At 39.0% G+C, this 16,473-nt stretch overlaps 1 protein-coding gene across 1 annotated transcript in view; it reads left to right on the top strand.

Moving 5' to 3' along the window:
* Nucleotides 1-16,473, top strand: part of RGS7 (regulator of G protein signaling 7) — a 532,072-nt gene that overhangs the window by 447,209 nt on the left and 68,390 nt on the right. Inside the window, exons 8-9 of the mRNA XM_037739855.1 lie at nucleotides 1,479-1,555; nucleotides 1,662-1,743. Coding sequence (XP_037595783.1) covers nucleotides 1,479-1,555; nucleotides 1,662-1,743 — 159 coding nt within the window. The remainder of the gene's footprint in view (nucleotides 1-1,478; nucleotides 1,556-1,661; nucleotides 1,744-16,473) is intronic.

A 16,473-nucleotide genomic window follows, 5' to 3' on the forward strand; every position in this document is an offset into this window, starting at 1 on the left:
AGTGTTCAGAGCTTCAGATCTCCTGGACGTTTTGTTAAAATGCAGATTCTGATTTAATACGAATAAGGAGGAGCTCAAAATCCTGCTTTATTTTTTTTCTGCGATGGAGTCTCGCTCTGTCGCCCAGGCTGCTGGAATGCAGTGGCATGATCTTGGCTCACTGCAACCTCCACCTCCTGGGTTCAGGCAATTCTTCTGCTTCAACCTCTTGAGTAGCTGGGATTACAGGCATGCACCACCACACCCAGCTAATTTCGTATTTTTAGTAGAGGTGGGATTTTACCATATTGGCCAGGCTGGTCTCGAACTCCTGACCTCGTGATCCACTTGCCTTGGCCTCCCAAAGTGCTGGGAACCACCACCCAGGCCCTCTTTTTCTTTTTCTATTTTTTTCTGTTGAGATGGAATTTCGCTCTTGTCACCTAGGCTGGAGTGCAGTGGCGTGATCTTGGCTCACTGCAACTTTTGCCTCCTAGGTTCAGGGGATTCTCCTGCCTCAGCCTCCCGAGTAGCTGGATCTACAGGCGTGCACCACTAAGCCCAGCTAATTTTTGTACTTTTAGTAGAGACTGAGTTTCACCACATTGGCCAGGCTGGTCTTGAACTCCTGACCTCAGGTGATCTACCCACCTCGGCCTCCCAAATTGCTGGGATTACAGGCGTGAGCTTCTGTGCCCAGCCTCATTCATGGATCTGAAGGGTCAGATTTCCAGGGATCTGGCAACACACTGTGTTCATGAGTCCCTGCTTGCTTACTTCCTCTCTTCGTTCACGTTGCATGTGGCAAAACCCGAAATACATAAACTCTAAGAGGGACGCATATCTTATTTTCTAAAATCAACTTAACTGTTGAAATGTCAGATACATAGATAGTGAAGATATCCAAACTCTGAGGATTAAAGACCATCTACCCTGGGAAAGAGTGGGTTTTGCCAAAATTTTATCTGCTGATGGTGATCATCAGCAGATAAAAGTAAGCTGATGTCATTTGTGCAGATGGTTGCTATGTTTTGATTTACTGAATTCAAAGCACTGTGTAGGAATAGGCTGTGGGCTGCCAGGGTGCTACATGTATTGTCAGGAACTGAATGAACTGATTGCATTCGTAGTAGGAGTGTATTGCTGTTCTGTTCCTCTACAAAATGGGTACAGAAAAAGCCAATAGATTCATCTGGAGCACCTCCTTACGGGCCAGGTAATTTTAGTATTTTGCAGATACATATTGGATTTTTAGTCCTGTTCTCCAAAGTCAGTAATTCAAAAAATTCGTATTTGTAATAGGTTTTTCTACTTCCTCTAAGACTGCCAATATGAAGATGAGGTGAATTCAGGGAGCATGACTTATCATTCAGAACCATAGTACACTTGTACTTTAGAGACTGTCTGTCTCCTTGACAAATACAAGTGGTAACTAAGCTAGAAGAGAGCAGTGAAGAAGATGAACACCTGAATGTCTTCACCTGGGGTGTGTTTTTCAGGAGAGCCTGGCCAGGCTGCAGAGAGCCTTTGCCCGGAAGTGGGAGTTCATTTTCATGCAAGCAGAAGCGCAAGCAAAGTGAGTCCTTGTGAGTCTTTTGGAAGATTTGTTCAAATTGTGGCCTTTTGTTCAGAAAGGCACTACCATTAACACTAAATGCTATCCATTGTTACCATGTTGACAGGGTGGACAAGAAGAGAGACAAGATTGAAAGGAAGATCCTTGACAGCCAAGAGAGAGCATTCTGGGACGTGCACAGGCCTGTGGTAAGCAAGCATCACACACCCGTCCTGAATCCATCTTCCCCATCCGTGGGAAGTGAGGGGTGCCCTGCTAAAGTTAGAGAAAGTTAGAGAAAGTGGGCCTGCAGTGACCCCAGGCGTGGCCCACAGAATCTTGGTGAATTCATTAAGAAAAGATTGCCACTTTTGGGTAGGATGAGTAGACCTCAGTAGTACCATATTTAATTTATAAAACCATACATTTTTCCACCATGACATCACTTGCTTACTCTCTTGGTATTTGAGGTGCCTGCTGCTTCTGTATACATTTGAAAGAAAAAAACACTGCAACAAAACAGTTTTTCCATGTTTTATTGCTTACATTTTTCTAGCTTTATAGTAAAGGTGTAAGTCAAAATGTTATTCCTGCCGTGATTTTTCTTTTTCTCTCTCTTTCTTTTCCTTCCTTCCTTTCTCCCTCCCTCCCTCTTTCCTTTATTCCTTCCTTCCTTCCTTCCTTTCTTTCTTTCTTTCTTTTTCTTTCTTTCTTTCTTTTTTCTTTCTTTCTTTCTCTTTCTTTCTTTCTCTTTCTTTCTTTCTCTCTCTCTTTCTCTCTCTCTCCTTTCTTTTCCTTCCTTCCTTCCTTCCTTCTTTCTTTCTCATTTTTTCTTTGTTGGGGGGTGGGGCAGTTGAGATGGGATCTAGCTCTGTGGCCCAGACTGGAGTGCAGTGGCATGATCTTGGCTCACTGCAACCTCTGCCTTCCAGGTTCAAGCCATCCTCCCACCTCAGCCTCCCAAGTAGCTGGGACAATAGGCATGTGCCACCACACCTGGATAATTTTTTACATTTTTGATAGAGATAGGGTTTCACCATGGTGCCCAGGCTGGTCTCAAACTCCTGAGCTCAAGCAATCTGACTGCGTCAGCGTCCCAAAGTTCTGGGATTATAGGCATGAGCCACGGTGTCCACCTACTTTGGTTGTTGACTTTCACTAACTAACATTACCTATGGCTGAAATTCAAATCAGCCCATACTTTTAATGACATAACATTGGATCTGCATGTAATAATTTAGCTGGCTTTCTTCCTTATGAATGTTAAACCATGTGCCTCAGAGTAACATTAATGAATATTCTTAATTAACATGAGAAAACTTTGTAGATGAAATTAAACAATGGTTATCAGCAACCATAAGACAACTTCATATACTTTCTATTTTGAATGCTATATTGTTTTCTTCTGTAGATTTATTTAAATGCAGACAAGGCACTAGCAAATAATATTTATATAAGTATAATTAGAATAAATAATAGGTTCAAAGCATGAAAGACAAATCAAGATTGATAAGGATACCGTACAATTTTCTCAAGTACCTTCAGAGTCAGACCAAAATAGAAAGTCTCCAAAGGTTTGTTTATATACTTACATATTTCAGCTTCAGATAGCAATGCAATTGTTAAATACCATGTTGAATTTTCTCTCTTTTGAATTCTGAAAAGATTAGAATTGAGAATTAACTTGCTTTGCTACTCAAAATTCAGTTTGAGTTTCATTGTTCATGGAGAAAAAGGATTATGAGGTTATGTGCATAGCTATTGAAAGGACATTAAGGAGGACTTTTATTTTGTTTGTTTGGTTTAAGTAACCTCCAGAAATGAGTCAATACATTATGTTCCTATGCTTATTCACGTTGTCCCCTGGACATCTGGGGGCACATCGCTAGCCTCGTTCAGCTTCCATGGCCTGGATCCTCCTGGCAACCCAAGAGGGCCACACCATGCCGACTCCCCTGCACCACCCCCATCTGCTTCATGCTCTGAGATGCTCATGCGCCCAGAGATGACAGCTGGTCCCACCTCAAACACCCCCCTACTCCATTGCCTAAGCTTTTTGTGTGCCTTTGTTAGAGCCAGGGCTTGCAGCAGCCTTAAGTTTCTGGGCTCAACCAATCCTCCCACCTCAGCTTCTTGAATAGCTGGGATGGCAGGTTCATACCACCACGCTGGGCTAATTTTTTATATTTTTGGTAGAGATGGGGTTTTGCCATTTGTCCAGTCTGCTCTTGAATTCCTGAACTCAAGTGATCTGCCCACTTCAGCCTTCCAATGTACTGCGTTACAGGCATGAACCAATGTGCACAGCTCTTTCTTTCTTTTCTTCTTTCTTCTTCTTTCTTCTTTCTTTTCTTCTTTCTTCTTCTTCTTTTTCTTCTTCTTCTTCTTCTTCTTCTTCTTCTTCTTCTTCTTCTTCTTCTTCTTCTTCTTCTTTTCTTCTTCTTCTTCTTTCCTTCTCCTTCTCCTTCGTCTTCATCTTCTTTTTTTTTTGGTGGTAGTTATTTTGAGATTAGGTCTTGCTCTGTTACCCCCTATCCACTGCAAGTCGGGCCCTAGTCTTTCATATCTCCAGCCAGCAAGGAGCAAATATGAGTGTTATCCAAGAGGCCTCCACCACATCCTCCACTAGGCTTCCAACTAGAAAGTCATCCCAAGGAGGGTTTGGAGGCAGAAACCACCCAGAAGCCATTGGCTCCATCTCCCTTGTTGAACTTGAAGATTTTTTTTTTTTTTTTGAGACGGAGTTTTGCTCTTGTTACCCAGGCTGGAGTGCAATGGCGCGATCTCAGCTCACCGCAACCTCCGCCTCCTGGGTTCAGGCAATTCTCCTGCCTCAGCCTCCTGAGTAGCTGGGATTACAGGCACGCGCCACCATGCCCAGCTGATTTTTTGTGGTTTTAGTAGAGACGGGGTTTCACCGTGTTGACCGGGATGGTCTCGATCTCTTGACCTCGTGATCCACCCGCCTCTGCCTCCCAAAGTGCTGGGATTACAGGCCTGAGCCACTGCGCCCAGCCTTGAAGATGTTTATAAGGCCTTTTTATCACCTGCAATGAAGAGGACATGCTCTACCTTGTCATTGCTTATTTTCTAGAGGAAAATAGAGCTTCAGGTTGTCATGTGCCTCTGAGAATGGCATTCACCTAAGCCAACCCTACCTTCAACCATTTCTTTTTCTTACATTATAACTTCTTGTATTACTTTAGAGGTAATACCTCTTGGCATTTTTAAAAATTTAAACAAGTGACTTCAGGTACTTGTGAAGTGCTGATACTTGTCCAAAGGCCATGTCTGCCATACAGCTGCTGGTGTTTATCTTGTTCTTAGCATTTTGAGTCCTTACTGTCAGTTAATTGACAAAGGTGATGATGACAGGGACATTAACAGAAAGGTTCTTCTAAGAGGGCACCTAATGCTGTTTCTTCAGCCAAACACATAAGCTGTATATCTCTGTTTGCTGGCTGTCGTGTTAACTAAGCAATGACAAGAACTTTCTAAGGTAACTTGGCCTCCTCAAGAAAAAGTGGTATAGGGAAAAACAGCAATACCGTGATAATTTCCAAGAAAGTCTATACTTTTACATTTGTACCTAGAAATGAATTCTGCAGCTATCGTAATCAATCCTAATATATTTAGACCCTAAATCCTGTATAGCAGAGTTAAAGTTGAATATGTATTTCTGTAGCTCAGTTTCTTCTTCATAGTTTGTCCTAACTGTGGCTGTAACGAATTACTCTTGGTACCCTGTAGTATTCATTGTAAAATTTAAGTGTCTGCTAGACAGGATCTGTTATCACCAAATTATTGCCACCTGAGCAATCTAGAATCCTTGACCATGTGTAGGAAAATACCAGAGAGTATCTCAAACTGTCCAGAGGCATAATCTGGTATGGCCTGGTGCCTACTATTGCATACCACCCCTCACAAGAAGATGTGCATACCTAAGAGACCATCCTATTGTGCACATTTCCAGTTTTTATTATGTCAGCCAATGACCAGTAGCCAAAGGGAATACTAAAACAGCCTATTTAATAATGAAATTGCTAATTTAAAAAGGACAAAAGTTCTGAACAGACAGTGCACCAAAGAACATACATACACAAAGGGCAAAAAGACGCTCAACATCACATGTCATTAGGGCGAAATTAAAGCAACAGTGAGATACCATTGCACACCTATTAGCATGACTAGAATCCAAAACACTGGCAACATCCAATGCTGGTGAGGATGTGGGGCATCAGGAACTCTCGTTCTCTGCTGGTGGAAATGCAAAATGGTACAGCTACTTTGAAAGACAATTTGAGTTTCCCATAAAACTAAATGAACCGTTACTTTATGATATAGCATTCACACTCCTTGGTATTTACCCAAATGAGTAGAAAAGTTCTGTCCACACAAAAACCTACAAATGTTTATGGTAACTTTATTCATAATTGCCAAAAAATTGGAAACAATCTTGATGTCCTTCAAAAGATAACTGTGGTATATTCATACAATGGAATATGTATTAGTCGGTTCTCATGCTGCTAAAAAAGACATAACCAAGACTGCGTAATTTATAAATAGTTTAATTGACTCACAGTTCAGCATGGTTGGAGAAGTCTTGGGAAACTTACAATCATGGCAAACATGTCCTTGTTCACATGGTGGTAGCAAGGAGAAATGCAGAGCAAAGTAGGGGAAGCCCCTTTAAAACCATCAGCTCTCATGATAACTCACTATCACGAGAAAAAAGTGGAGGTAACCACCCCCATAATTCAGTTACCTCCCACAACACGTGAGGATTATGGGAACTACAATTCAAGATGAGATTTGGGCAGGGACACAGCCAAACCATATCAGAATGTTTTTCAGTGATAGAAAGGGATGGGCTATCAAGCCACAAAAAGACATGGAGGAACCTTAAATGCATAGTACTAGATGAAAGACACCAGCCTTGGAAGGCTAGATATCACATGATTCCAACTCTATGACATTTTGGAAAAGGCAAAACGACAGAGACAGGAAAAAAGGGAGAGATTGAAAGGAAAGCAGGGAGTGATGAAGAGGGAGAGCACAGATTTTTAGGACAGTGAAAATATTTTATAAGATACCTGAATGGTGGATACATATTATTATACATTTGTCACAGTCTATAAAACACATATAGCACCAACAGTGAACCCCAATTTAAGCTCTGGATTTTAATTACTATTAATATATGAATATTGGCTCAACAACTGAATCAAATGTACCACATCAATTTAAAATGTTAATACAGGGGGCTTTGGGGTGGGATGAGGGGACATATGGGAATTCTCTGTACTCTGTGTTACACTTTTCTATAAACCTAAACTACTCAAAAATAAAGTCCATGACTTCACAAAAAAATAGAGATATAACTTTTTTACAAAGTGAAACAGAAGTGACATCATAGGAGAGTATAATGAACTCAACAAAATCTCTAACCACAAGTACAAAACAGTGTCATATGGTGATATGAACAGATAAAAGTGAATTTTATTTCCCTAACATCAGGTCCATTTATATAGAAAAGCCAATGGTTCTTTCATTGTGTGTCTTTGTATGCCATATAGATAAGACCTTGAAGTAAAATACAAAGCCACGTATTGGTTCCATATTTTATTCAGTGTGCTTGGCTTTTTTGTTTTATTTGGTAGGTTCATTCTTGACATGATCAATGTGATTTAAAAAGAAGCAGAGTCCCACAAAAATGACTCAGGTGTTTTTTTTCTCTAAAAAATGATACTAATGCCTCACAAGAGAAATGTTTTTCTCTTCATGAATATTATGATGGAAAATCCTGCCAATGACTTCTCCTGGATGAGAATTAATACATGAAAAATATTTCTTCAGAGAATCCTAAAAATTCAGACTTCCCTTTTTAAGGATTAGTTGCACCGCTGTTGCATGGACACCCCCCGTGTTGTTCTGAGGCTTTGATTATATATTAATTATGTACTTTAAGCAAACAAGTATATGATAACATTTCATTGCCCCTATGGAATACATTTTTTTTTAAGTACGCTATTCATACAGTAGTTTGACAAGAAAAAACAGAATAAGGGAAGTAAAGTGGTAAATTTCTTTGTCACTGAAAAAAAATCTGTGCATTACATTATTGACTTATTCATTTAGCATATCTTTCAACCAACATTTATAGTTTGCCACACTAAAGACTAAAGACAAAAAGATGAGAAATACTGCCCCAGTGTCTAAGATACTCAGAGTCCAGAATAAGTAGAACAGAGGCTTAAATGAATAATCGTTTTGCAAATACTATGATGAGATCTATAGTAGAGCTATGAATGTAGCTGTTTATAAATAGAGGTTTACATTGAGCTAATGTTAGGATCTAGAGAACTTTTCATGCATAAAGGCAGCAGAATAAATCACAAAATTAGCAGCTAATAAATTTTACTTAAAAATCATTTTTGGCCGGGTGTGGTGGCTCACGCCTATATTCTCAGCACTTTGGGAGGCCGAGGCAGGCAGATCATCTGAGGTCAGGAGTTCAAGACCAGCCTGGCCAACATGGTTAAACCCTGTCTTTAAAAAAAAAAAAATCATTTTTATGTTTAAAAGTATAATTGAAAGGCATAGAGATAATCTCTGAAGATACTTGGAGCAAGATAAATACACTTTGAGATTCTGAATGTATACAATAATGAAACAATTCAGAAATACTGTGATTTCACATAAAATAGATAAAAGGCTTAAACTGGCCATATATAAAAGAAAATATATAAATGGCTATTAAAAATTAGGAAAAGAATTTAATCTTTCTATTCATAAAAAAGCAAATTAAGACAAAGAGGTGACAATTTTTTCAATATGTTCTGTTTTAAAATTTTAAATTAATTGTATGCAATCCTGACAAGAATGATAGAAAGACAAGTGTTTCTAAATTCTATGGTGGGTGTGTACATTGGTATTATCTGTATAAAAATTAACTTAACAATATGAATTAAAAAGTTAAAATCTTTTCCACAAGTAGAGTAACTTGTCCCGAGCTATACAATAAAATTAGAGTGGTTAAACATGGGGTATCTAAAATTTGAAACAGCATAATTATTCAACTTATTGGGGTGGTTAAATAAGATATACCCACAAGATAGTATACTGTATAACACAAAATAAGAATTTTAAAGAATTGGAAAGGTGTGGAGAAAAACCATGATGAAATGTGAAATAAAATCGCAGTGAGCCGTGACCATGCCATTGCATTCTAGCCTGGGAGATAGAGTGAGATCATGTCTCAAAAAAAAAAAGGAGAAAGAAGAAGAAAAAGAAAAAAATTATCTAAATATAAAATTATATGTAATATGATTCCAATTTTGTTTATAAAAATAGATACCTAACAGTTAAGAAAGAATATACTGAATATTAATTGTAACTATTCTGGGATATTTGATATTGTAGGCAATTTTAATTTTCTATAAAGAGAAAGTGTCACGTTTGTACTCTGAAAATTCGTGGATAAAATATTCTTAAATCCTCATGGTTGACCCATAACATCCAAGATGAAGGTAGGCGTGCTTCTGCTGTGTCTGGAAATAGTCAGAACACATAGGGCATATGGTATCCCATCCCAGGCACTGCCTACTGGGGATAACATGCAGAAACCCTGCCCATCTTTTGAGCAGAGTGAACAGAATAACCAGTGTGGGGCGGGAAGGGGATGTGAAGTATGAAAGTGAGAGGATATGAAAAATTAAGCTTAAGGCAGAGAAGTTAGATGCTGTTACTCATCTGTCTTCAAGTATTTAAGCAGCTGTCAGTGGAAAAAGGAGTAAAATTAGCCTGCTTTGCTTCGGATAAAAGGAGGAAGATTTTGTCTTAATGAAAACTGTTTTCGTCCTTCTAATTGTCCAGTGGGTGGCATCACATGGCAGGGAGACCTCTGCCATCTGGGAAGTCCAGACGAGGCAGGGTGTCTCCTCTCCTGAGTCATTACTTGGACCTTCTCCTCTACTATTCAGTGCTTCACATTATGAGAGGGTGAAAGTGGAGAGTTATTGATTAAAGGAACTTGGATTGAAATTTGAGAGCATCATATTCCAACCAACTTAATAAAAAGAGATGGTGCATAACGCTTTTTTCTGAATTCACATTTTAAATTGGATACAGATTTATATGCTATTAGGCAAACTGGGAATAGATGACCAAGAGGGAGGGAAAAAAGTTTGGGATTTAAACTCTAGTTACATTATCAAGAGTGAAGCTTTCTCCTTGATAAACTGCCTTTTCCCGTGATCAAAATCTGTGATTCTGCATGTGCAATTAATTTCTGATTCTCTTTTAGCCAGTGATGTGGTATTTGGTGAGACCAGGGTGTGATTTTCACATAGTGAAAGCAATCATCTAAATTGTCTCTATCAATTACTATCTTTGTTCAGGCTCAAAAATGTATATGTGACATTTCTCTGAAATAGCTCCAGAAAGGAGCTATGGCTCTAGTATCTGCTTCTGGAGAGGCCTAAGCTATCTTACAATCGTAGTGGAAGGCCAAGCGGCCAGGTGGCACGTCACAGGGTGAGAGCAGGGGCAAGGGGAGGAGGAGGTGCCACATACTTTTGAACAACCAGACCTCTTGTGAACTCACTCATCACCAAGGGAAGGGTGCTAAGCCATTCATGAGGGATCCACCCACATGAACTAAACACCTTCCACTACACCCCACTGCCAACACTGGGGATTCCATTTCAACATGAGATTTGGAGGGGACAAATATCTAAACCATATCAGTTAGCATTAATTTTATCCTCATTTCATAAATAAGGAAATTGAAGTGTAGAAAGACTGAGTTTTGTTTTATTTACCCCTAGGATTTGTCTTTCTTTTAGAGGAACCAGGGATGAACCCAGGTGTTCTGAATTGCAGTTTAGGATTCCTTCCACTAACTCAGGATGCTGCTCAAAGCCGGATCCTGAGGTTAACATGACAGATCATAAAGGAAAGTCATTAAGATGAATAAGGTAGAACTTACAATAAACCAAGGAAAATGAAGGCGATAGTTTGTTGATGGAGACAAATGTAATTAAAGGCAAAGTAGAATGGGTCTTTTTAAGAGATATGCCTCTCTGGAAATCTCACACCACATGGTAGAATCATTCTGGAAAAAAATAGGACGAAAGGAAGGACAGAAGACTTAGGGAATTATAATTGAAATATGCTAGAGAGTCCTGTACTAGGAAATGGATGATGAGTTCCTCACACAGGCAACAAAATGGTTCAAAGGCATCATCTGGTTTGGAGATATCACCTTCCACCCATGACTGTTTGGGTCTTGGTATGTTTTATGTTTCATCAGTCTAGACCCTCCCAATCCCAATACATCCTTTACTTGTTGCTCTTCATTTTAAGGTTTTTTCCTAGTTATTTTGCTGTGTGATCTTTGGAATCAATTGTCTAGCACCAGAAAATAACACTTTTTGGCATTTGAATGTTATAAATTTATAGAAAACTTGGGAGAATTGAGTTTTTTCTGAAGCTGAGTCATTCTGTGCATTTGTTCTAACCAACTTCTGTGTTATTCAGGAGCATCTTAGGTTTTTCTTGAGCATATTTCATGCATTTCTTGTTAGGTTTCTTTCTTTTTTAAAAAACTCTCTTGTTATAAGTGGGATTTCCTTTTCTGTTGTATCTTTTTTTAAAAAAACTATATATAGAATTAAGAAACTGAACCTTAAATTTGTATCTTACACAGCTATCTATCATTTTCAAATTTTGAAAATTTGAAAAGGGTCTTTTTTGGTCTTATTATTCTTTTTCACTCCTAAAAACTATTGTGTATCCTGAAGTATCTTTGCTAATACAGGTTTTATCTATTTATCAGACTCAACAGTAAAACCAAGGCATTTTTAAATATTTATTTTTTCATGTAAGATAATAATAGGAAACCAGTCACTTAATAATATAATCAGCATAGTGTTAATGAATAATTGGCATGTTTTCCAAAGGAAAATTAGTGGAAAGAGTGGAACTATTTTATACTTTTGCAAATCACTTTCATCTTAAGCTTACTAGAAGGCAGCTGCATTCACCTAGCTCTTTCTCAATTCAATTCTTTTGCTATATCATCACAGTATCTGGGAAAGTCTACCGTATATGCTTGAGAACAAGGCAGTGATGTCTTCGTATCTTTATGGAAATAATTTTGATCTTGCAGAACCCCTGAAAGAGAACCACTGTTGTAGCGTATTTGCTCTTACAAGTAGAAATGGTTGATGAACTATTTTCTAAAGCTTTTTATACTTTTTGTCCTTACATCTATTAGTAATATGTGAATTCTATGAATAGGTTTCCTAATGTTGAGTAATCCTTGAAATCCCAGAATAAATAAACCCCATTGTGTCATGTTGTGATATTTTCTTAATGTGACATTGGATTTTGTTTGTTTATGTTTAGAATTTTGACATGCATATTCAAAGGTGAAATTGGCTTGTACTAGGCTTCTTATTGATTTCTATAAGAACACAAAACTTGACTATAAAAAATGGTAATGTTATTGATTTCTTGGCATACTCTTCCATGATTTAGAAAAGCCTCATGCAGAATTTATGTTATTTCTTTAATCTAAAGATATCCAATGAGACAGAAGCTGGGGAGGACAACATTGTGTTGTGTCTTGAGCTACATGTCCAAATGATGGATTACATAAAAATTATGACTTCTATTCTCACTCCTGCGCACAAGCTCTATACGTGGTGGCTTCTCTCCATTTACATTTTCCCTGTCTCAGATACAGAGGCTTAAACGGAACTAGCTCAGCTATGACAGTTTTATGTGATGTGGTGTTCAAGGAATGCAACTGCAGCTTAAAAGATTTGGCTCAAACACCAACTTCTTTCTTGAGTGAGATTTTACTAAAAGTCTCCAAGTCTCAAACTTCTCATTTGAAATGGGAGAAATCCGCACTTACTCTATAGGACCCTTGAGAACACAGGGAAATACTATATGTACATTGCTTAGGATGGTACCTGGCACACAGTCACTGTTCAGTAATTGGCAGCTGAAGTTATTTTAGCAATCATGCTTTTGAAAGGAGATGAGGAGGCAGCGAGTAAGGGAGTATAAAAAGGTGGGCAGATAGCTATGACCTGGGGATCAGAAAAAGACTTTTGGGGATCAGAGGAGTTGCAGTTGAAGTTTGAAGGTTAAGTATATTAGTTAGCTGTTGCCATATAACAAATTGTCCCAAAACTTAGCAGCATAAAACAACAAACATTCACAACTTTACATAGCTATTAAGAGTCAGGAATCCAGCAGTGGTTTTCCTGGTGCTGCAGGCTCAGGTTCTTTCATGAGGCATCAGTCAAGCTGTTGGCCAAGGCCCTGGACATCTGAAGGGGCTGATGGCTCACTTCATTCACATGATAGTTGGCAGGCAGCTTCAGTTCCCGGCCACATGTACCTCTCCATAAGGGTGTCTGAGACACAATTTCTGCCATGTCATCCCGAAATAGAAAGAGACCCCATGTCAAAACCTCTTTTTTTATAGCCTAATCTCCTAGGTAGTATGTCGTCACTTCTGTCATAGTTTATTAGTTACACGAGCCAACCCTGGCGCAGTGTGGGGGATTGCACAGCGTGAGAATACCAGGAGGAGGTCTGTAGGGACTGTTGTGAAGGGTACCTACCACAGGAGAATCTGGGAAAACAGAATTGGAAAGGGTGGTGGAAAAAATAAAACTAGGTCAGGACCTAGCATAAAGGAACCCTTCCCAATGCAAAGCGTGACCCATGCAGACGCTCTTGGAACCACCTTTAAGCGGAAGGAAGAGGCACAAAGCCTTAGATCAAGAATAAGGGGATAATCCCTGTATACTTCTCACAGCTGTGGCCTGTGATTTCTTTGCCAAATCTCCCTCCTAAAATAAAGGATGTTTCTCACCACTTGTATTTTAGGTTAACTTCCATAATATTTAAGCAGAGCTAATCATCTCTTTCATAATATTGAGAAAACTAAAACTTTTGAGATGAACATGAAAGCACCTTCTATAACTGATTTTTATGCTGGGATGAAGTTGGTAAATATGAGGTTGTAGCTGTTCCCTGTAAGAAGACAGAGACAAGGCTTCATTGGTCCCTGACTGTATTCAGACCTCAGTTAAATACCAGAAACCACAGTGGATGCTCAACGGGTAGATTTTGACTTCATGAGTAAATTAATAATTCTTGATTTCCCTCATTCCTGCCATATCCTTTTGCATAACGTTAAATGCACACTGACTTAGTTTCAGAACCACACGTTTTTTTTTTCCCCGTGGGGCTCCAATATTTGAACCAACCAAGACACAAGTGGCCAGAGACGAGTCAACAGGACTTTGTCAGTTACCAAGAAGCTTGTCAATTTCCAGCATTGACCCTTAGCCATCCCAGCTGTTTCTCTGTTCAGGTTACATTACTCTAAAACACATGATAAATGCATGCCACCTTTATTTCCTTTCTACAAAATGTGAGAGAACAGTAATGAATGTGGATTACTATCAATGACAATAATAACATTGATTAAAACCCATATACAGCGGTTTCTGATGACAGAAGCTTTTTAGACTCATTATACCACTTATTCTTTACAAAGACTTCGTAGGGTAGGTAACTATTTTCCTTAATTTATAAATAAGAGAAAGCAAGATTGGGTTTTGTTGGCTTTGATATGGTTAAGAGCCAAATCCCTAATTATGACTAAAAACCTAGCATTTGTTCCAAAGCCCCATGCGATCTCTATTGCATAAGATGCAATCTTCGTTGATTAATAATGCACAGCAGGATATTATATTGCACCAGGACCGGCTCTGTGCATGTTGATGAGTTTTTATTTCATATTAGTGAAATGTAGTGAAATGATTGAGTTTTTCATGTGTTCGATGGTCTACTGCACCTTGCATGTCTACTTGAACCCTGAGGCAGGTAAAGGGCAGTATATGTCAGTTGTCCCAACATCTCCGAGAGGCGGCTACATGTTATCAGCCATGCTAGGCTGCTGCAAAGGAGTCACAGCATGGAATGTGTCATGTAAATGCAACTGGTATGAATATTCCTTAGAAATGTTCATGTCTACCTCTGGGTTTGAGCCAGCAGGTATAGCATTCTATACATTGCAAGGAGGTTGCTTTTTCATTTGGTAACTAATGTGCAATCCACATGCAGAATTCATGCATTCATTTGGAGCTTAAGCTATAGCAGAGCCCTAATATTTTCCCTAATATTTCCTTTGGAAGATATCAGTGATATACCTATTTTAATCTTTGGTATTGTCAGTTTTGTGGTGTTCATGAGAAACAAATTAGGTTGAAATCAATAGGAATTGTGCAAGTTTCTTGTCCTTATGGTCAAATCAGCCCATACTCATGATGCTGCCTTTTCTATCTATAGTCCGTGATCTCATTACTGATACCTTGAACTGTTTTAGAAAATTCAAAATGTGTTCATCCAAATTTAAATATTTCTTTTGTGCTCTGAAAATGGAACAGCATTTCCTTTGGATTGAAAAATATTTTGACAATCTGGCTATCACAAGCCGCTGTGAGTGAAACTGTTCTTTTTTGCTTCCTGGTTATATCTTTGATCTTCTGTCTGCTCTTTCTATCCCTGAATAGATTTGTAGATACGGTGTCCTATTATTATGTAATATCTGATGCTATTTATGTGAGCCATGGGTAGAATGAGAATAAAAACTGCTTCCCCTATTATTAAGTTGGTGCTTCTATCGCTTGTGGGTTGGCGACTTTTCAAAATGATAAGCCCAGATTTCTGTCCTGTTCCTTCTGAAATTATAAGGATGTGGATAGGGATTGGGGTGATGCTAGCAGGAAGGTCTTGAAAGCCAACAGCTAACTTTCAGGGAAGTGGACAGAGGAGAGGATTGATCTCAAGTACTGATGGTATCTTGCATAGTTGTGGGTGTCTGGGCAGGTGTTGCAGGTGGGGAAGGGCAGCATTTTGCCCTGACACTCTATTGAGAAACCAGCCTTTTGGGCCATTCCTACTATAGCTGAGGTTCTGTTTGCCAGTAGAAAGGGTCACTAGATAATCTCTTAAATATAGACGAGGAAGGAGAGAAAATGGAGCGAAATGTTAACAATTGGGGAACCTGGATAAAGAGTCTATGGGAGTTCTTTAAACCACTTTTGCAGTCCTTTTCATAGATTGAAATCAGATCAAAGCAAATTAAGAGGTTTAAAATGTGTACAGACACACTCAGGCATGCAAGTGCACAGTCTTTGAGGGGCTGGCTGAGCTGACAACATGGGCTCAATCTGCCAAAACCCTGACAGGACCAGCATGGACTCTGATTTCATACAGAGCAGTCATTACTTGGGCTGGACTCTTTTCTATTCATTTGCTTTTTCCATACACAAATTGTAATTTTAAAAAAGATAAAAGAAAAGATAGGCTGTCTTCTCTTAGTAGAACATCAGCTATCTTACTCAAATGAATTTTCTCTTTCCTGAGAAAGACAATCGAAACTAAAAGCAATCTAGATTAATTTAAAAAATAACAACTCTCTCTCAAATACAAAATACTCTAGACTTCTCCTCAGCTCTGCTATTTCCCTCACAGTAATTTCATATACATCCTCACAATCAATAACTAAATTTTTTCAAAACAAATTACATTTCTTTAACAGAAAGCTCAACATAAATATATGTGTCAGGCGGGCATAGTAGTTCATGCCAGTAATCCTGGCACCTTGGGAGGCCACGGCAGGAGGATCACTTGAGGTCAGGTGTTCAAGACTAGCCTGAGCAACACAGCAAAACTCCATCTCTAGAAACAGTACAAAAGTCAGCCAGGCATGGTGGTGCACACCTGTAGTCTTGGCTACTTGGGAGGCTGAGGCAGGAGAATCACCTGAGCCTGGGAAATTGAAGTTGCAGTGAGCCGAGATCATACTGCCGCACTCCAGCCTCACAGAGCAAGGCCCTGTCAAA

Source organism: Cebus imitator, unplaced genomic scaffold, assembly GCF_001604975.1.
Source record: "Cebus imitator isolate Cc_AM_T3 unplaced genomic scaffold, Cebus_imitator-1.0 Scaffold75, whole genome shotgun sequence".
NCBI lineage: Eukaryota > Metazoa > Chordata > Mammalia > Primates > Cebidae > Cebus > Cebus imitator.